This window comes from Rhamphochromis longiceps, linkage group LG11 (assembly GCF_057381845.1).
Source record: "Rhamphochromis longiceps isolate RC_006_pf linkage group LG11, R_longiceps_female_GT1.1, whole genome shotgun sequence".
In the NCBI taxonomy this organism is placed as follows: Eukaryota; Metazoa; Chordata; class Actinopteri; order Cichliformes; family Cichlidae; genus Rhamphochromis; species Rhamphochromis longiceps.
Genome location: NC_140567.1, coordinates 6,335,827 through 6,358,688, shown reverse-complemented (window position 1 = coordinate 6,358,688; position 22,862 = coordinate 6,335,827). Strand labels below are relative to the sequence as shown.

The 22,862-nt window shown below is 39.0% G+C and overlaps 1 protein-coding gene across 2 annotated transcripts in view; it reads right to left on the bottom strand.

Annotated features, from left to right (window-relative positions):
• The window catches only part of tgfb2 (transforming growth factor, beta 2), a 43,430-nt gene extending 22,416 nt beyond the window's left edge, over window positions 1–21,014 (bottom strand). Inside the window, exons 1-3 of one of the 2 annotated variants that reach the window (XM_085422065.1) lie at window positions 20,297–21,013; window positions 19,760–20,062; window positions 1,647–1,810 (exon numbers count right to left, since the gene is read on the bottom strand). In XM_085422065.1, coding sequence (XP_085278191.1) covers window positions 1,647–1,810; window positions 19,760–20,021 — 426 coding nt within the window. In that variant the 5' untranslated portion in view covers window positions 20,022–20,062; window positions 20,297–21,013. Of the gene's footprint in view, window positions 1–1,646; window positions 1,811–19,759 lie in introns of both variants that reach the window. The other variant, XM_085422064.1, reaches the window with a different exon arrangement.
• Window positions 21,015–22,862: the final 1,848 nt, after the last annotated feature.

The following is a 22,862-nucleotide window of genomic DNA, read 5'->3' as shown; positions in this document are numbered from 1 at the left end:
GGTAGCATGAATATTGCACAGGTGCGCCTTAGGTCACTCTGATATATGCAGTTTGATAACACAGCACAATGCTACAGATGTCGCAAAACCAGTCAGTATCTGGTGTGGCCACCATTTCTCTCACAATGGTGCCTCACACAGTAAGGAAAATGGTGTGCAGTGGGCATAGAGTTGATCAGGTTGTTGATTGTGGGCTGTGGAATGTTGGTGAACTCCTCTTCAATACTTGTACAAAGTTGCTGAATATTGGCAGGAACTGGAACATGCTGTCATATATGCTGAGCTGAGCGTCCCAAACAGTCTGGGGAGTATGCTGGCCATGAAAGAACTGGGATGTTTTCAGCTTCCAAGGAATTGTGTACAGATCCTTGCAATATGGGGCTGTGCATTATCATGCTGTAACATGAGGTTATGATCATGGATAAATGGCACAACAATGGTCCTCAGGATCTCAACAAGGTATCTCTGTGCATTCAAAATGCCAACAATAAAATGCACTTGTGTTCATTGTCCATAACCCCACCGCCATCATGGGCCACTCAATCCACAACGTTGACGTGATCATGCTGGATGTGGAGGTCCTGGGCTGGTGTGGTTACATGTGGTCTGCGATTGTGAGGCCGGTTGGATATACTGCCAAATTCTCTGAAACGCCTTTGAAGATGGCTTATGGCAGAGAAATGAACATTCATTTCACAAACAACAGTTCTGGTAGACATTCCTGCAGTCAGCATGCCAATTGCACACTCCCTCAAAAGCTGTGACATCTGTAGCATTGTGCTGTGTGATCAAACTGCATATTTCAGAGTGGCCTTTGATTTGCGGCAGTCTAAGGCACACCTGTGCCATATTCATGCTTTCTAATCAGCACCTTGACATGCCACATCTGTGAGGTGGGATGGATTATTTCGGCAAACGAGAAGTTCTCACTTACACGGATTTAGACAGATTTCTGAACAATATTTGATAGTAATGGGTCCTTTGTGTATGTCGAAAATGTTTCAGATCTTTAAGTTCAGCTCATGAAAAATTGCAGCAAAAACAGAAGTTGCGTTTATATTTTTGTTGAGTGTAATTGAGTGCTTTAGACCTACAACCAACATTCCTTTTACTGATAAAGTCCTTTAAAATCCCTGTGTCTGTGAAAGGAATCAATTGTTTGAAAAGTTTCAGTTAGCACAAAAACGGATGTCCAGTCAGTTACTAACAATCTCCTAATGGCGCCAGACAATGGACTGTCTCTATGCATGTCCTGCTGGATCATTGTTGCTTTTGACACCAGTAATCGCAAAATTGAATTGCACTGGAACAACTGAGAATAAAAACTATACTACAGTGATTTGAGTCATATTTATTGGATTAATTAATTTTTAAAATTTAAATGATGAGCCTTCCACACACAAAAGTTAGTTATACAATTCCACAGGGCTCCCATTCTGATAATCTCATTATACTAATCATTAAGAATCTTCAAAGTTTATGAAAAAGAACCTACAAAAATCAGAATATATTTTTTTGCAATGTAAAAAATCTTTGCATTTTAAAATTATATTAAGCAATCCTTCCTAGTCTTTATAAAACACAAAGCAACTCATATTTAGGAAATATGGCATAATGAATGTTACTCCAGACAAAAGTGTTTGTACCTGATAGAGCTCAATTCGTTGCTCAGACACTCGGGCCCCAGGGTTTTGAAGACGGAAGATCCTGAGCTCTGCCTTCACCAAGTTGGAGGCATTCTTCTCCATAGAGGACACATCAAAAGTCAGCCGCCGGAAGTAAGGGCTGAAGAGTGTAGGAGAAATAACATCTGCAAAAAAATGTAAAGGAATTGTGTGAATAAGGATTGGATACTTAATGACTGCTAATGGAACGCTTGCTTTGGACTGAGGCAGTCAATTCCAACTACTAAAATGAAACTACAATTAAGGAAAGACATCACAGCCTGAGAGGGTTGTGGGACTGAAGTTCAATGGTCCAATCCCCTACTAGTCAAGCCTGCTTGAGGAGTTCTTCAGCAAGACATTACAAAATTGTCACCACCAATTAGTGTTAGTTTGCATCTGATACAGTGTTGTAAGGGGTGCTTTCAGTGGTTACCAGACAAGAAAAGTGCTGTATGAATGTTAGTGCATGTACCATTTACAACTGCGCCCACAAATTACACATACTTTGTCATTATCTTCTAAACACAAGCAGAAAGGGAGGGGCAGCAGTCTTCCATTGTATTAATCAAAGACACAGCCAAGGCATACCAGTGGCCAAGGGAATAGTGGGTGCTATGGCAGGTTCCTTTGCTCTTACTAACAAGAGCTATCACCTTGTCCACCCCTAATCTTTCAAGATTAATGGATTAGGCAGGATAACTTGGTGGGACAATGCTTAGTGGTGGGCTCACAACAGATAGGGACATGTAGTGTCTGTGCTGCACTCAGTGGTGATGCTAGGTTGATGCTGACTTCGGGGTGGGTCTTCCCTCTAGACTGGTTAGAGAAAATCGGCCACAGATTTTTTTTCTCCCACTTGTGGCACTAGGGGTAGCAGTAGGCTAGGCCAGATGGCTCCCTGGCCTAAATGCTTGATTTAGACTTCTCAGGAAATCTACATCCAAACTTAGATGGTAACCAGAATCGCCTTTTAATCCCTATACTGCAACGTTACATTCCAATTGTTGTGGTATGCATCAAACTGACATGTAGTTACATTTCTCAAGAGTTGCACACCAGGCTACGTAGAAGCTTGTGGCGAAGGGTTAAAATGGGACTCCCAGTTATGGCTTAAGTTATGACGTAGATCTGATGCAGAAATATAATTCACACGTAAATGAAGTGAGGCTGGTTATTGCAGCTGTGGCCAGTTGCTTAATTATGCCTCCCCCTGTCTTTGAGAACAATAGTATAGTAAGCAAATAACCAGCTGAAAATGCAAAGGGAAATACAAAAAGAACTAAAAAGACATGGTGTTGCACCAAGCTGAACACCCCTGTGTTGTGTCAAGTTTCCTCAAATCAGGTGAACCAACACAAAGCCTACTACAGTCATTACAGTGTGTGGCTATTGATAAAGATGTTGACAAGGGCAGCTTCATTAAAACATTTAATTTATTAATAAAGTCAACTGACTTCTCTCAAATATAAATAAACCCATTCATTATTTTAATTACACCTTTCTGGCATACAGAAAATAAACATTTAATAGTACTTCTTCAAATCTTCTTTGCTCCTACCATTTTTTTAAATGTTAGTATTTATATGTGGACTATGTTACTTTTTGAGAAATGTTATTACAATTGATATCAAAAGTGCTGTAACCACATCTAAGAAAGTCATGAACCTATTGTTTACTTGCATTTCATGTACCATTACAGTAGAGGACACCTACCTACAATTCCCACACAAGTCAGCTATCTTGTTGACAGTGCTGCAGCCTCACTGTGTATGACACTCAATACTGTTGGTCCCTTTGAAAAAACAAGCATTGAATCAGAGAAGACCAGATTCTTGGTACAACTCAGAAGAGAATAGAATAGAATAGAGAATAGAAAAACAGTAAAGAGTAGCTGAAAAGCATGGACAGATATATTTTGTGGCTGGGCTTTTTCCATAAGGAGTGTCCCTTTCATGGCACAAAATTTGGGGGGAAGAGTATTTAAATCACATAAATATGATTTATGAAGATTAGTGTTAAATGTACTATTTTTCTGTTTAGTGTTAAACCTACAAAAGTTTTGGTTCCAAGAGTATATGGGGCTTGTGACATTTGAGGTGTTTTATTTATTGGGAATGAGAGTGGGAAATGTTTTCAGAACTAGTGCATAATAGTCCCAGGCAGATGGTGCAATGCTTTGAACATAGTCCAAAAATTCGACCCTGCCCTGTAACTCTTCACTGAGTCCTCACCTTGCATGTTTAAGTCCCTTTCTGTTCCTCTATAGTAATACTCATATTTTACTGAAACCAACCTTAACTGAGATGTTGCAGTTTTTTGTCACATTTCTACACAGAGATCAGTACAAAATTAAAACATATTTCCTCAGCAGAACAATTTTCATGTGGTTTCTTTCTTTTGGTTACTACCTTATTCACAAGCTACTCAGTGTGGAACTACCACACTGGGTAGCTCCACATTTGATATTGCAGAGAGCACGCCCAAACACGCAGATCGTCCCAAGCAGCCAGGAAATCAGATTTTTTCAGACATATCTTAAATTGAACATCATATTGACAACCAGGTTGGGTCATGGTTGGATGTCCAAATTGTGGGCTTAGTTTAGAAAACTTATGTCCAGAATTGGTCATGGAGCAACGGGCCCAATATAGAAATGATCCACGTATCTATCTGACACATCCCATGTTTAGTGGGAACGACCTTGATGACCTCTAATTTTCTGTTTCTGAATTCAGATAAAACTGAGATTATTGTATTAAACTTAGGCATAAAAGATCTCTTAGGAGTATGGCATCTAACCAGATGCTTACTTTGGTTGGCATTATAACCTCCAGTAACAATGAGGAATCTTGAAATTGTTTTTTTTCCTACAATGCGCATATTAAACAAATGCCTAGGAACACTTTCTTCCATTTTTGCAATATCTCTAAAATTAGAAACATCCTGTCTCAGGGATGCTGAAAAACTAGTTTATACATTTATTATTTCTAGGCTGGACTACTGTAATTCATTATTATGAGGCTGCCACAAAAATATCCTGAAAAGGCTTTGGTTCATCCAAAATGTAGCAGCAAGAATACTGACAGACTAGACAGACTGACAGACTAGAGAAAGCATATTTCTCCTATCCTGGCTTTTCTTCATTAGCTCCCTGTTAAATCCAGAATTAGTTTAAAATCCTTCTCCTTGCATACAAGGTCTTGAATAATCAGGACCCATCATATCTTATATTAATCTATTGAAAGTTGGTGCTACTAATTCCTAGAGGTGTTCCAACTCTTGGCTTTATAAAGTGAATTTCCTGATTTAAATCGATTTTAGTTTGAATAATGCTATATTGATTCATTAATTCTAAAAACTAGTGCTGTCAATAGATTTGAAAAATAAAAAAATAAAAACTAATTAATCTCACAATTTTCTGTAATTAATCACAATTACTTGATCAAGAGCATGGTTGCAGTTACATTTTTTTTAACTTTATATTTAAGCTTGTAACTGACATTTATGCAATATAAGGAAGTAAATGCAGAATAAACACAAAGAATGTATGCTTAAATTCAAAGAGAATTTGAATAGTTTTCTTTAATCTTTTAGCACAGGTTCTCTCCTGTGAAATACAACTTTAAAAAAAAAAAGTACACACAAATATATAATATATATTAGTGCTGTCAAACAGTTAAAATGTTTAATCAGATTCATCACAGGGTTACTGTGGATTAATTTTGATTAATCACGATTAAATATCATTCATTTTTATTCTATATTAATCACATTTCATTTTGCATGAGCAAACAGACTGGAGAAAAAAGGGAAAATATATGCACTTAACATGTTTATTGAACATCTTGAACATTCATGTTAACAAAAAACTCTGACAGAGAGAGTGGATAAATGTTTACACTCTTGGGGAGGCACTTCAATGTCCTTGAAACGAGGAACCAAAGATATACTCTGGCTGCAACATTTTGGATTAAATGTTTTTAAGACATCCTTATAATAGTGACATACAATAGTCCAGGCCAGAAGTAATAAACACATGAACTAGGTTTTCCACTGGTTCTTATATAGCTCTTTTCTATTCTACTTGAGCGCTCAAAGTACTTTATACTTATCTCATTCACACAAGGACTCTTTTCCATGCTTAAGTGCTTTAACATTCAAACTCCAATAGACGTATCAGAGAGAAACTTCATGTTAGTATCTCGCCCATGATTTGACATACAGATTGTAAAGTCAAAAGACACGTCGTAGTCTCACTCCAAGCGCTTTATTCTTTACGCCATCATACACCACGTACACAAAACAACAACTCCTCGCGGGCAACAGTACTCTCGCGATATAACAGAAAATAACAAGTTAACAATCTCCCTCTTTCTTTTTTAAAATAAAAATATAAACACCTCTTTAAAACATTTGCATAAATATATATGTAAACAAAAAAATTGTCAACATTGTTGAACATTCAGAAAACATTTCAATGTACTTTACTTAAAGCATACTATCACTGCACAAAATAAACAATAGTGCATTTTAATGCAAAGAAAACTTAGTAAACAAAGGATCACAGTATCCAGAGTCCTTCGTCTAGTGCTTTTAGGAGGGTTAAAGGTGAAACTCCCTTTTTTGTCAGACAATCAGCAAGTTGGGATTTGGAATCTGACCAACAGTCTGATTTCCTTGGCTTGTATGAGCTCTTTTTGCTGCTCATTTCTAGCCTCTGTCTCTTCTCTGTAACCTGCTTAGTGGACTTGAGTGCATCAAACAAGGAATGATTGTCAGTCACACAGATCAACAGAAGAGCATTCAGACTAGTGTTATCAGTTGTAAGCTCAGAAAAAAGTGTTGCCTGGAAGACTGCACTGTCTATTCCATCTGACATGGCAAGAGTTTCTCCTGCCAGTGTACTTCTGACCACACGCCTGATTTTTTTAGACTGTCAAAAGAGAGGACAAAACTTTCCTCCTTTACCCATAAGGGCAATTAATGCCCCTGCTTGAGTACCGCCATCAGGAAGGTTGCCAAATGATGCGACACTGAAAACAACCAATGCCAAATCCTCACTGTTACCCAAGTGCTGAAACTTAAGAGTCACTTTCTCTGCCTTAAGTTTACGGATAACTTTGTTCACATCATGAATGGACTGCACAGTTGCATCTTTAATATTAGATGCCAGGCTGTATATGTCAAACATAACATCTGGCCTCGTTTGTTTGGCAACCCACAAAATCTGTCCTATTTTTGACCTGAATTGCTCCCGTTCTGTTTCACTTAAGGAAGCATCCCCCTGTACAGCCCATGCTGCTTGTAACTGAACCGGTTGTAGGTTGTCAATGTAAAGTTGTTGATGCACCTCTATTACATCATTAACTGTACAAATGTCCATACCAACATAAGAAAAGCTGTCATATAGCCCGTCGGGCTATATGATAACCCAACGGGCGGGGCTGAGACAGATTTTGGTCGCCCGACCGGAGATATCGCTAGCTCCGGGACGTCGGGCTAGCGATTTTGCGAGCCCTGTAGCAAGAAATTAAAGTGTGCAGCAAAAACACTAAAAGGAAAAAGGGTTTGGTATTGTATAGCAACAAGTTACTAGAAGGCAGTATACACACACATCACAGCATGGCAGACAAATATTGGCTCAATAAATTAGGCCATACTTGAGACACAGCCAAAAACAAAGCTCCAACTCCCATGTAGCATGAGAAATGCTCCCCAGCCCAGGCTCAGCCTGAGCATCAAACATCTTCCCCCCCATTTCCCCAGCACTTCTGCAAAAACCATCATCTTACACCAGACTGGTGCCATTGCTGTAAACAATGCATTGTTGGAGGAAAATGTAGTATTCTTAACTCTCTCACTCAATCTCCCCTTTTCTCTCCCTTCTGTTTTGCAATGCTGGCCACCGTGGCTGAGCAGTTCAAATAGCAATAGCATTCACGTCCTGCATGCTAGACCATGACTTAACAAAAATGTAGTACAAAAAAGTATGTGGAGCACACTGCTAGTAATTCCTTACATTTCCATTATGCCTACTAGCCAATTTGTATTACTTGTAGAAAGTTGCTTGTTTTACCAAATATTACAATTCACTTTGTGGTCTGTCAGTATTGGATACTGTAGGGAAAGCAAAACTACAAAGTTGATAGAATTTAGAAAATACATGTGGGTTAGTATTTAAGAAAAATAGCCAAAAGGTGTTGGGTCACAACATCATGGCATAATGGCAAACCTTGGCATTGATTCTCCTAGTATCTGTAACTCTACTCTAGGGATCAAAAAGTATTATTTTAGAAAATTTTACTTCATGTTGTAAAAAGATAATTATAAGATAAGATAACCTTTATTAGTCCCACACGTGGGAAATTTGTTTTATGAGTTTACTCTTGCTTTACTAGATTGTGGGGCTTGCCACCGCTCTTGTGGGACAACCAATTAAAAAATATAAGATGAAACACAGTTTTTGTTTTTAAGGATATGAGGACATGAACCTTTTTCAGCTTCTGAAATGGAACAAGCCAGAAAAAGTTTCCTCTTCATCTTTGTATAACGGTGCATGTGTGTGCATGACCCATAACTATCGTAAAACGCTACGACCGGAAGTAGACACCTTTCGCACATGCGGGGTACCGATCGGGTTTCTGGTACGGATCGGGTAGTGACAGCGCTCAACACCAATGACTGTATAAAAGATGGACGACGCGACAGCTCCCAAAAATGAAGCCAAAACATCTCTATCGCCCCCTGGTGTCTGGCTGCAGTATAGGTCATAAACCCCGTCTCCTCCATGTTAGCGATGGGATTGGGGTCAGACTAAAATTAATTAATTCTCCTCAGAAAATTTTTTTCCAAAGATTCTTTCTTTTGTTTTCAATAGTTCTCATCACGCTGATTTATGTCCAAGGGGTCTCCTCTCACATAAGTTTGATTCTAATTCTTACCGCGGTGATGTTAAATTGGGGTGAAACGTCATCATAACAGCTTTGACTGGCAGCTGCAGTCACGGAGAAACTTGCGTATCTCTGTTCGGGAATAGCAGATAGAGCGTAGGCTCTGAGAGGAGAACCAGCATTTACATTACGAAAACATGACCGACTGTTTTAAACTGACAGCCTGAGGTGTTCTTCAGTAAACTGGACTACCCGACAGAAGGACCCGAGGCCCCGCTGCACTTTTTCGGTAAGTTAAACGTGTTTGTAAGCTAATCCGTAACTACCATCCTTAGCAAGACCTCACTAGCTAAAATGAGCACTGAGGTTCGTTTAGCTAATCTGTGCAGGTGAATGAATTTACCCTGACTAAAGAAATCAAGAGAAACTTTTATTACAAGTATTATACTGTAAAAGCAACAGGCTGCACTCTGCTTCAGCTCCTGTGCAGAGCTGAATATTAAATATGTGCAAACAACAGTAGATTTTCAGTCTCTTGCCACATCTGTAAAGACAGTAACATTTTTTTAAAAGCTTGTACTTCAGTAACTCCTCATTAATCAGGAACTATGGATTAAAGTACTGTAGTGTACTGTAATACTGAAAAGAATGTAAGAGAAGAACTTCAGATCCTGAGTGTGTGAGGACAGAAGGATCAGCTTTATTTCAATTTTGAGGGATAAAATTTAGATTTGAGTTTGATGATTCTGATCTCTTTGTGATTACAGGAGCTGCCCTCACATTCAGACCTCAGCACCACCCAGTGACAGCAGACAGATCATCCAACATGTTCACATGTTAACTGCAAAATTAACTGATGAAAACAGTACAAAGGTTAAAGTACCATACAGGGAGTGCAGAATTATTAGGCAAGTTGTATTTTTGAGGAATAATTTTATTATTGAACAACAACCATGTTCTCAATGAACCCAAAAAACTCATTAATATCAAAGCTGAATGTTTTTGGAAGTAGTTTTTAGTTTTAGCTATTTTAGGGGGATATCTGTGTGTGCAGGTGACTATTACTGTGCATAATTATTAGGCAACTTAAAAAAAAACAAATGTATACCCATTTCAATTATTTATTTTTACCAGTGAAACCAATATAACATCTCCACATTCACAAATATACATTTCTGACATTCAAAAACAAAACAAAAATCAGCGACCAATATAGCCACCTTTCTTTGCAAGGACACTCAAAAGCCTGCCATCCATGGATTCTGTCAGTGTTTTGATCGGTTCACCATCAACATTGCGTGCAGCAGCAACCACAGCCTCCCAGACACTGTTCAGAGAGGTGTACTGTTTTCCCTCCTTGTAAATCTCACATTTGATGATGGACCACAGGTTCTCAATGGGGTCCAGATCAGGTGAACAAGGTGGCCATGTCATTAGTTTTTCTTCTTTTATACCCTTTCTTGCCAGCCACGCTGTGGAGTACTTGGACACGTGTGATGGAGCATTGTCCTGCATGAAAATCATGTTTTTTCTTGAAGGATGCAGACTTGTTCCTATACCACTGCTTGAAGAAGGTGTCTTCCAGAAACTGGCAGTAGGACTGGGAGTTGAGCTTGACTCCATCCCCAACCCGAAAAGGCCCCACAAGCTCATCTTTGATGATACCAGCCCAAACCAGTACTCCACCTCCACCTTGCTGGCGTCTGAGTCGGACTGGAGCTCTCTGCCCTTTACCAATCCAGCCACGGGCCCATCCATCTGGCCCATCAAGACTCACTCTCATTTCATCAGTCCATAAAACCTTAGAAAAACCAGTCTTGAGATATTTCTTGGCCCAGTCTTGACGTTTCAGCTTGTGTGTCTTGTTCAGTGGTGGTCGTCTTTCAGCCTTTCTTACCTTGGCCATGTCTCTGAGTATTGCACACCTTGTGCTTTTGGGCACTCCAGTGATGTTGCAGCTCTGAAATATGGCCAAACTGGTGGCAAGTGGCATCTTAGCAGCTGCATGCTTGACTTTTCTCAGTTCATGGGCAGTTATTTTGCGCCTTGGTTTTTCCACACGCTTCTTGCGACCCTGTTGACTATTTTGAATGAAACGCTTGATTGTTCGATGATCACGCTTCAGAAGCTTTGCAATTTTGAGACTGCTGCATCCCTCTGCAAGATATCTCACTATTTTTGACTTTTCTGAGCCTGTCAAGTCCTTCTTTTGACCCATTTTGCCAAAGGAAAGGACGTTGCCTAATAATTATGCACACCTGATATAGGGTGTTGATGTCATTAGACCACACCCCTTCTCATTACAGAGATGCACATCACCTAATATGCTTAATTGGTAGTAGGCTTTCGAGCCTATACAGCTTGGAGTAAGACAACATGCATGAAGAGGATGATGTGGACAAAATACTCATTTGCCTAATAATTCTGCACTCCCTTGTATGTGCTGTAGTGAAAACTGCAGCTGCAGTTGCAGAGTTATTCATACCAGAGTAACCAGAGAGGATCATATATTTTTAAATATATAACTTTCTACAGGACTGAATATAATATCTTTATGTAAAAGTCCGGAGCCTCTGGGGAGTATTTACAACATTACACAAACCAAAGGTCTCCATCACAGTGTTCATGAAATGCTGGGTTTATCCATCTCCCAGGGCAGGCCTACGGAGGAGTGCTGAAGATTTCCCTGTGAGGGAGCTGCTGGTGAAGATCATGAGTCCTGCTTGATCAATGCGATGAGCTTCAGTGTTCCTGGTGTTTCTTAAATGAAGCCTCTCTCAGTGGGTTAACAGAACTTCTGGCACAGGACAGCTGTCATGAAAAAAAGGGAAGAAGTTTCTCCAAACCTCTGGACCCAGGAAACCCAGCTTGGTCCTGATGGTCTCCCTCACTAGTTTCTCTCCAGGGTGAATGTAGCTGTTGATATGGACTCTATTATTAAATGAAATGAACAAATTAGACTACACTACTGAAACGTTCTGCTGATGTTTTTAAAGTTTCCATGTTACCAGGATGTAGACGGCTCTGAAGATTTAAACCGTTTTAGATCCATTACACTAACAGTCTTATGTTAATATCTCAAAGGACAGCATTACATTTTTGATATTAACAGTAACTCTGGGCCTCGGGAGAGTGTGCAGCTGAGCTTATCGCTGTCTAAAAATGGATTAATAAAAAAAACATAAGAAGTGCTGAATCCTTCAATAATACAGACTATTAGAGTAACAGGTGTGTAGCATCCTAACTAGCTAGCAACAAGCCTCCAACACAGTGCGTATGCTAGCGGCTAATCTAGCAAAAATTAATAACAGGGTGATTTTAGAACTATAAGATGAAAAGCTGTGTGTCTTTTTTTTTTTAATATAACAGTGACATGGTTGTATTTACCTTAATTAAACGAGTCGTCAGTCGCGGTAAACCAGCACAAAAACTCGAGCCGCCGGGCTACGTAAAAAGTGTAGGGGGGCGTGTTTGCGGTCACGTCCAGCGGGTGTGTGGGCGGGAGCGTTACACAGTCACTCCACCTCAAGTCACTACTGCGCAGACTCTGGCTCCAAATTTGCAAGATGGCAGCCTCCACAAGCGGGATATTTTGGCTTCATTTTTGCACTATGGGAGGAGGCGGTGTCGCGTCGTCCGTCTTTTATACAGTCATTGCTCAACACAGACAGCATCGTCAGAAGAAAAGTTGCTAAAATAAATAAAAAATTTTGTATTGTTCAATACATATGCATACCGAACCGAAAGCACTGTATCGAAAGGTTCAATATCGATACGAGTATTGTTGCACCCCTAGTAAATGGTGGAGTGATCTAGAGCAGAGTCATGGACATTACTTTTAATTTCTATTTTTATTTGGTTCTGGGCAATCAACATTATCCAGAACCAACAGTTTCTCTATTACTATCAATAACTCGCCGGTCTCCGTTTCTTCTTCTGTGAAGTTTGGGTGTCATCCTCAACAGTACTCTATCTTTTAATTCACACATTAATAATGTCACTCGGTTTGCATATTTTGAATTGCGCAACATTAATTGTCTCCGTCCTTTTCTTACTCCACGTGCCACTGCCATTCTTGTTCACAGCCGTGTTACTTCTTGGATTGATTACTGCAATTCACTTCTTGTTGGTCTTACTCAAAAATCCATGCACAAGCTCCAACGTGTCCAGAACTCTGCTGCCCGTATTATCACCAGGACCCCTTCTAATTACCACATCACCGCTGTCCCACAGCTCATTGTCTCCCGGTCAAATATCGCATCAATTTTAAAATACTTTTGTATACATTTATGGCTATTCATCGTTTCTCTCCTCCATATCTCTCTGATTTGGTTCAGATCACCATTCCATCTCGGGGTCTTAGATCTTCTTCTTCTCTCGCACTCTCTCTTTCCCTTTTCCCTGTCTTGCCACCATGGAGAGCAGGGCTTTCAGCTGCTCTGCTCCTCGACTCTGGAATTCCCTACCTCCTGACATAAGAAATATCACTTCCTTCTCTCTTTTTAAGTCTAGACTCAAAACTCACTTGTTCAAAATAGCTTATCCCACATAACCTCACCACTCTGCTATTTTAAATTTGTTTTATATTTTATGCTCTTATGATTGTGTAAACTGCTTGCTTTTATGCTTGTTTTTATTATTCTGCTGTATACAGTGTCTTTGTGTGTTCTGAAAGGCGCTTTCAAATAAAATGTATTATTATTATTATTATTATTATTATTATTATTATTATTATTATTACTACTACATAAGGCCATAAGCATGATGGTAAAGTGAAAACAGCATCCAGGGCAGAAACAACTGCATTATGCTGCTAATACAACCTCGGCTTATGCAAACAAAATGAACAGACAGCATGCTAATGCTAAGCTAGCCAAGAACTCAGAGAACCCAAAGATTTGTGACATTTGGCATGTTTGGTGTGTATGGTTAGTGTGCTGTGTAGTTGCTCTTTCTGTTTGTCAAACAATGAGGCCTACACCTACACCATCCTCCCTATTCTGGTATTTTAAAGAGTACTTAGCATAAATATTAAGCAACCTAACTAATAGGGTTCCAACTCCCAGCAACAACAAAAATAAATAAATAAAAAATAGGGAACCACCCCTCACGCTCCACCTCATGATGCTTAATCGACGTAATCAACCTTAATTTGATGCAGTGTGAAAAAAAATGCACAGAAATCAATTATTTTTCAAGAAATATTAAATAGATTCAACATCTTTCTTCAACAAAATTGCAGACTGCACAGATGGTACCTTCCCAAAGGAAAAAGTACTATAGCTTACTAGGGTATATATATTAGACTTAATAGTTACTATATACAGTAATTGACTTCTATTCATTTTACATCAAATTAAAACTTTGGGTGTCAGATAATTATTTATTAAAAGCTAGACATTTTAAATGAGAATAAGAAAGAAAAGTATGTCTTTGTGCCCCCTTTTCCCTGTTAATGCCCTATCGGCCCCCCTGGCTAAACTTTGCTAGATCCGCCCCTGCACAGTTACCAGCGTCAGCTACGTAGAAAAAGATCCTGGAGTAGAAAGTAATATTAAATACATTCTAACAATAGCTGATCAAGCTTAAACGTGCTGCTGTTGTTCAGCCGCTGGTTTCCTCTTTCTGGTGCAAAGTGGGCCAAAAGCAAACTAGAGACACTGACTCGCGACAGAAAAGCCGATCAGCTGATCGTTAACCAGTTTCATGATTGAAGTAGCAGCAGGAGAGTCAGTCGCTTGTTAAGCTTAACGCAGGAATGCTTTACAAACATTCAGAGATGGACTTACACACTTGCTTTACTTCTCTTGGGATAACTTTGTCGGAGATGAAATGCCGGGTTGCTAGCGAAGCTCCAAATGCTATCCAGACCACCGACAGGTCCCGCATGCCACAGCCGCTCTATCACGTGATGCATACTGCTCCGACGTGCTAACGTTCTGAGGTGAGTTACGGCGTGTTGCAAGTTTTGTGAGGTGCTTTCGTGATATTTAATGGATCGGATTACATTTTTTTTATTTTTCTCCGATATCCGATCCAGTAATTTAGGTCAGTATCGGACCGATACCGATACGTAATATCGGATCGGTCCATCTCTAGTACACATAAAATGGGTTTAAAGAAATTATGTACAGGTAGAACGCAGCAGCAAGCACAACAAAATTTTTGGGCCATTCGTGTCCAGCAAGTGGGGACAGTAGCAGATGCTGTTTCTTACATAAAAGGGTTTTAACAATCCCACCACTGAAGGTGACAGTGCTATCCACAGCACTACTGTGTTACTCCATTTGTACAATTAAACTTGAACGCATAAATGTTATTTTTTTTCAACTAGTCATTAGCACTGACAATTTATATTTATGGGAAAATCTCCTGGGAAGTTGTTACCTTGATAATCCTGTCAATAATAAGTTTAACATACAAAGTATGTTTTTGTTACCCTACTTGACTAAATCATTCGTGTGTGTGACTGAATATAAACTGTAGTGGTCAGAGTAATGCGGGTAACATTCCACCTGGATGGTAAATGCCAAATTAATAAGTTAACAGACTAATCAATTATCACTAATCTATCATGAAATCCTGAGAGAATCTGGTCATATATTTAGTTAATTATTTGTCTCAAATTACAGTTTTAGCCCTAAGATAAAGGAAGGAGGAAGGAAAATAAACTTGCATGTGCAATATGTACATCAGGAAGCAAAACATATCAAGTTCAATTAGCGACATGATGAAGCGAACAAGAAGTCCAGTAATTTGCTTGTTTTTGTGCCACAAGTTCAAGCTCACAAATGTATTGTGGCCAGCTGACTTGGTATCACGTTACTCGGGCAAACAATAAAGCTCACACTTGACGCTGTCGTTCGAGTGAGAGACTAAACTTGTGTCAAGCCAGCCTCCAATTCGAGACTTGCCGTCAAGCCAGCCTCCAGTTTGTTTTACGTTCCCTGTGTATTCAAAGTATTACGGGAATGGATGTGGAAACCGGATTTCAAAATAAAAGCCAACTTCGAGTGAATTAACAGATATGTTAAGAACATAATAACATATAATTTAGGCTTTTTTTTTCTTTTCTTTTTTTAACAAACTCTAATGTTAGATCTATATGACACAGCCTTGTACCCCAATTGTGCCCTGTCACTATCAAGGCCATCTTATTTTGGATTTCAAAGTAAAAGCCCTGTGAATCTTCATTTTTGAACTACTCTTTTTTCAGTTCAGTTCAGTTCATTTTTATTTCAAACATTTCAAACATGTGCCTTCACAATCATTACAAAATATCATTCCATTATTTGTTTGAAAAGGAGTAGGCTGAAGTATTTACTTATTTGTCCCTACCCCCTCAAGTTTTACCTCTCATTCATTTAATTTTTTTTTTGTCTTAAATTAAACAAACAACATATGAAACATATAAACATATGAAGTAAAACAAAACATAACATACATAAATCAAAAACAACTACTCTTTCAATGACTTAATAATGCTCTTAAAAGCAAAAGTCGTATTTCCAAATACTATTTGAACTTTATATCAACACTTTCCAACCACAGTCTTTTTCACAGTGATACCATATCAATATCAAGTCAGTCTGATTTTGCCTTTCATAGTAATGTCCCTTTGAAATTGCCGATATTTGACTTAATCTTTTAACGATTCAAAATGATCTAAAATGCAAAATTCGTGTTTCCACAGGGTAATTCCACCTTAGATCAACAGTATACAGCCCCACAGTGATACCATATCAATATCAAGTCATTCTGATTATGCCTTCCAAAATAAAAGACTTTTTAAATTGTCCATAATTGACCTACCTTTCAGTGATTTCAAAATGCTCTAAAATGGAAATTTCCTGTTTCCACAAGTTAATTCCACTCCAGATCAACAGTATACAACCTCACGATGTTACCATATCAATATCAAGACATTCTGATTTTGCTTTAAAAAATAAAAGCATTTTCAAACTGCCCATATCTGACTTGATCCTGGAACAATTTCAAAATGCTCTAAAATGGAAAATTCCTGTTTCCACAGGGTAATTCCACTCCAGATCAACAGTATACAGCCCCACAGTGATAACATATCAATATCAAGTCATTCGCATTATGCCTTCCAAAGTAAAAGCCTTTTCAAATTGTCCACAATTGATCTACCTTTCAGTGATTTCAAAATGCTCTAAAATGGAAAATTCCTGTTTCCACAGGGTAATTCAACTCCAGATCAACAGTATACAACCCCACAGTGATACCATATCAATATCAAGTCATTCTGATTATGCCTTCCAAAATAAAAGACTTTTCAAATTGCCAAGATACGACCTGCTCTTTTAAAGATTTCAAAATGTTCTTAAACAGAATTTTGCTGTTTCCACAGGATAATTTCACTTTAGGTCAACAGTATACAGCCCCACAGTGATACCATATCAATTTCGAGTAATTCTGATTATGCCTTCCAAAATAATGGCCTGTTGAAAATGCCCATAATTTACCTAACTTTCAGTGATTTCAGAATGCTCTAAAAAGGAAGATTTCAGTTTCCACAGGGTAATTCCACTTTAGATCAACAGTATACAACCTCACGATGTTACCATGTCAATTTCAAGTCAGTCTGATTTTGCTTTTCAAAATAAAAGCTTTTTCAATTTGCCCATATATGACTTACTCTTGGAGCGAATTCAAAATGCTCTAAGATGGAAAATTGCTGTTTCCACAGCATAATTCCACTTTAGATCAATAGTATCCAACCCCACAGTGATACCATATCAATATCAAATCAGTCTGATGTTGCCTTCCAAAATAAAAGACTTTTCAAATTGCCGATATACGACCTACTCTTTTAACGATTTCAAAATGCTCTTAAATGAAAAATTCATGTTTCAACAGGACAATTCCACTTTAGATCAACAGTATACAACCCCACAGAGATACGATGTTAAGATCAAGTCACTCTGATTTTGCCTTCCAAAATAAAAGTATTTTTTATTGCCTGTAGACGACCTACTCTTTTAACGATTTCAAAATGCTCTTAAATTGAAAGATGCTGTTTCCACAGGATAATTCCACTTTAGATCAACAGTATCCAACCCGACAGTAAAACCATGTAAATTTCATGGTGGTCTGATTTCGCCTTTCAAATTAATGGCCCGTCGAATTTGTCCATATGTGATATACTCTTTCAATTATTTCAGAATGTTTTAAAAATGAAAATTGCTGTTTCAACACATATTGGGTTTTCATTTTGAAAAGCAAAATCAGACTCAATTGATTATGACAGAATTGAATCATAAAGATGATGTAAAAGGAAGCTGAAAAAGCTTTTATTTTGAAAAACAAAATCAGACTGACTTGAAATTGACATGGTAACATCGTGAGGTTGTATACTGTTGACCTAAAGGGAAATTATCCTGTGGAAACAGCAATTTTCACTTTTAGAGCATTTTGAAATCTTTAAAAGAGTAGGTCGTATCTTGGCAATTTGAAAAGTCTTTTATTTTGGAAGGCATAATCAGAATGACTTGATATTGATATGGTATCACTGTGGGGTTGTATACTGTTGATCTGGAGTGGAATTACCCTGTGGAAACAGGAATTTTCCATTTTAGAGCATTTTGAAATCACTGAAAGGTAGGTCAATTGTGGACAATTTGAAAAGGCTTTTACTTTGGAAGGCATAATGAGAATGACTTGATATTGATATGTTATCACTGTGGGGCTGTATACTGTTGATCTGGAGTGGAATTACCCTGTGGAAACAGGAATTTTCCATTTTAGAGCATTTTGAAATTGTTCCAGGATCAAGTCAGAAATGGGCAGTTTGAAAATGCTTTTATTTTTGAAAGCAAAATCAGAATGACTTGATATTGATATGGTAACATCGTGAGGTTGTATACTGTTGACCTAAAGTGAAATTATCCTGTGGAAACAGCAAAATTCTGTTTAAGAACATTTTGAAATCATTAAAAAAGTAGGTCGTATATGCTCAATTTGAAAGGGCATTTATTTTGGAAGGCATAATCAGAATGACTTGATATTGATATGGTATCACTGTGGGGCTGTATACTGTTGATCTGGAGTGGAATTACCCTATGGAAACAGGAAATTTCCATTTTAGAGCATTTTGAAATCACTGAAAGGTAGGTCAATTGTGGACAATTTAAAAAGTCTTTTATTTTGGAAGGCATAATCAGAATGACTTGATATTGATATGGTATCACTGTGGGGCTGTATACTGTTGATCTGGAGTGGAATTACCCTATGGAAACAGGAAATTTCCATTTTAGAGCATTTTGAAATCACTGAAAGGTAGGTCAATTGTGGACAATTTAAAAAGTCTTTTATTTTGGAAGGCATAATCAGAATGACTTGATATTAATATGGTATCACTGTGGGGCTGTATACTGTTGATCTGGAGTGGACTTACCCTGTGGAAACAGGAATTTTCCATTTTAGAGCATTTTGAATCGTTAAAAGATTAAGTCAAATATCAGCAATTTCAAAGGGCCTTTACTATGAAAGGCAAAATCAGACTGACTTGATATTGATATGGTATCACTGTGAAAAAGACTGTGGTTGGAAAGTGTTGATATAAAGTTCAAATAGTATTTGGAAATACGACTTTTGCTTTTAAGAGCATTATTAAGTCATTGAAAGAGTAGTTCAAAAATGAAGATTCACAGGGCTTTTACTTTGAAATCCAAAATAAGATGGCCTTGATAGTGACAGGGCACAATTAGGGTACAAGGCTGTGTCATATAGATCTAACATTAGAGTTTGTAAAAAAAAAAGCCTAAATTATATGTTATTATGTTCTTAACATATCTGTTAATTCACTCGAAGTTGGCTTTTATTTTGAAATCCGGTTTCCACATCCATTCCCGTAATACTTTGAATACACAGGGAACGTAAAACAAACTGGAGGCTGGCTTGACTGCAAGTCTCGAATTGGAGGCTGGCTTGACACCAGTGAGACTAAGTGTGTAATGGTAAAGTTACAAGGCAACACACAGCCTCGTGAAGAGTAGAAGCGACCGATATATAAAAAGTGTAGCTTATTTTTAATATTAGCACTACCTGGTTTTCCTTACACTCTCCCAGCACAGCGTGATGGAGAGGATTTTCCAAAAGAATCACAAACACGCGTAGCAGCGGTATTCGAAGTTGTGCCTTTTGGCCTGAAATGGCATCAGTGCGGGCACACAGACTTACTCTCTGACGGGTAGAAGCGCTGCATGTCGATCTTATGCACCTCTTTGGCGTAGTACTCCTCCTCGCTCCGCTGCCGTTCGCAAGTCGCCGCCCGTTCGTTCGCTTTTTCTTGCAGTAAGTCCCGGGTGCTGTTATAGATAGAGACGATGTCCCGGGACACCTCTTCGGGTTCGGGGAAGTCCTCTGGGGGGGCTGCGAGTTTCAGCTTACTCAGGATCTGCCCTCGGATGGCTTCGATGCGTTTTTTCTTGAATTGATCCATGTCCAGCGTACTGCACGTAGACAGACTGAAAGCCACGGTGGCTATATCCAAAGTAAGGAAAAGGCACACGAGATACACGTTCATTTTCTCCACCAGCGTATTCAAATATCACAATAAATAATCAGGAAACAAAATCAAGAGCACTTTGCCTTTGAATATCGCCAAACAGATATATTCCTTTATCAACGATCAAATTGGAGCATTTACGAGTAAGCTGGTACCGAAAAATTATTTGAATCTCGAACAGTTCGTTTTAACCAATTTTAGCAGTGTACCGGAAAATCCATTCAACTGCCTCAGTCCAAAAAGGAATCCGTTACTGTGGGACAGCGAGGGTCTGCTCCCGGCTTGTTTAATCGTTTAAGGGGGTGAGGAGTAAATCTGGTACTGAATGTGTCCAGATCGCCAACCAAACGGATCTGCAATAGCCCACACGGATTTAAAAAAAAAAAAAAAAAAAAAAAAAAGAGACGAAGGGGAGCCTAAAACTGAAGCGCTATCTTCAGCGAGCCTGAGTATCCGAACGCTCTTCTCATCGCTCTCCTGGAATCCAAACAGTCACTCTGTCACACTTCAGCGCTTTGATGGTCCAGACAGATAAATGGGTTTACACTAGCATCAAAACTCGAACGTGCTCTTAGCAGCGCCACAAACTTAAGCTGCCGCCTCGAAGTCGAATCAAAAATAGCTCCAGTCTTGTTCTCACAACGCTAAAGTCTTCCTGCAAAAGCAGAGCACTTCAAAAAAGAGAGAAAGAAAACAATAAACCAACAGCAAAAAAAACTCGGAGGTTGTTCTTGGTACGACTGCAGAGCGTCTCCCTTCAGCTCATCCAGCTGGAGGAAGGATCGTTTCTTATTTACAAATGCTAAATTGTTAGTAGTGGCTGTTTACTGGACCATTTTAAGGGACTGGTCGTACAGCGTGCTACCCCTTCTACCAGCTTTGAACCACAGTTATCGTCCTCACTTTTCAGAGCAGGATATGCTTTCAATTCCAGGTCAACAGACGATTTGTAGTAAACAGGAGTGTTCGTTTTGCACAGTGGGACAGCGCGGCAACAGTACTCTAATACGCTGGCTCATCACAGGTCATGAATGCGGGGTCTTATACCCGGGGTTCTGTCCTTTCTAATATGGCCTGGGCATGTGTACATGGGTCCACGATCTGTTACAATAGACAAATTGATTTTTTTTAATTATTATTTTTAACCAGAATTTGACTCTTAAACTTTAGATATTGAAACCATACATTTTCAAAAACACATATTATCTTAATAAAATTGCATAATGAGATTAGTGGTTTTTATTTCCAAAATCAAAAGCAGAAATGGGGTTGCCAAATGACAGGAAAAAAATAAGAGCTGCATAACTTAAGAAAAACATCATGGAAAATTGATTGGTTCTTATATAGTAATTTTCTATTCTACCTGAGCACTCAAACCCTTTGTACAGCATTCACCCATCTGTGCAAGATTTTTTTTTCTTCTATGCTTATTGTTATTAATATTTCTATTTGACTTTCTATTTAAATGTTATAAGGTATAATACTCCCACACTCCAATGGATGCATTGGTAAGCAACGTGGGGTTAGTATATTTAACATGCAAACTAGAGCAGCCAGGGATTGAAACAAAATGACCTGTGTAAGGACAAGAAAGACACTGTGGACAAAACAGGAGCCATAAGCCCAGGCCTAAGTCTCCGTGATATGTTGGAGATTAAAACAGACCTCACCCCCATGCAACTTTGTACCACGCTGAGGGGACACTACAAGGAGGATAGCTCTACTGACCTCTATCATCGGCTGCTAAATATCACTCAAGGAAGTAATGAGTCCCCACAGAACTTTCTATTTAGGGCAACAGAGCTGAAAGAAAGACTCCTAACATCATCAAGGGAGCCAGGGACAGATGAACAATACAGTGTCGAACTGATTCAGAAAAAGTTTCTGCGAGCCGTTGGCACAGGTCTGATCAGTGACAATGTGAAATACCAGATCAATCCCCACCTGGATGATCCAGCAGTCACTGATGATGTGCTGATTGCAAAGACAAATGAAGCGGGCCAGCCTTGAGTGGGAGAGGCAACAAAAATTCAGAAAGACTACCCGAGAAATGAAAGTAAGAGAGATAAAAGCAGAGGCACAGTCAGTGCAAGAGGCAGCAGTTGGTGCAGTGGGTGGGCAAGACCAGCCATTCTCCACCTCGACAAAAGGTAAAGCTGCTAAAGCACCAGCAACAGTGACTCGGAAGGAAACTGAGCTGTTTGAAATCATCAATCAACTAAAAGGGGAAATAGATGAAATAAAAGGAGTTATTTGTGAGTCGCACCGACCTTCTCCCTCACACCGCCCAAGTCTCAAACGTGGCTGCAGGGATTGTCAGGACAGCAATAGAGGAGAAAACTGCGGCCACTGCTTCAAATGTGGACAAAGTGGGCATTTGTCAAGGGGATGCTGCACCCGGAGAAAACTTCCAGACAGGGAAGATCAAATTGGTATGTCAGCTAGCACGGTGAACCCACGCTACTTTTCAGCTACTAAACCAAGGTGAGCAACAACAAGATGTTCACAAACTCTTGACAGACAGTATAAAACATTTGGAGACAAAAGTAGCAGCTGTCACACAAGATAAGAGGAATGAAGCGGTCTCTATCAGCCTCCTCTCCCCAAGACAAAGAGCCCAGCTCCTCAATCTTATTGGGAGGAAGCACATGATCACCTGCCTGCTTGAGGGAGTAAAAAGCACAGCATTGTGGGACACAGGATCACAGGTCTGTCTCATAAATGAAAAATGGAGACAACAGAACATCCCACACCTCAAAGTTAGGAGTTTAACTG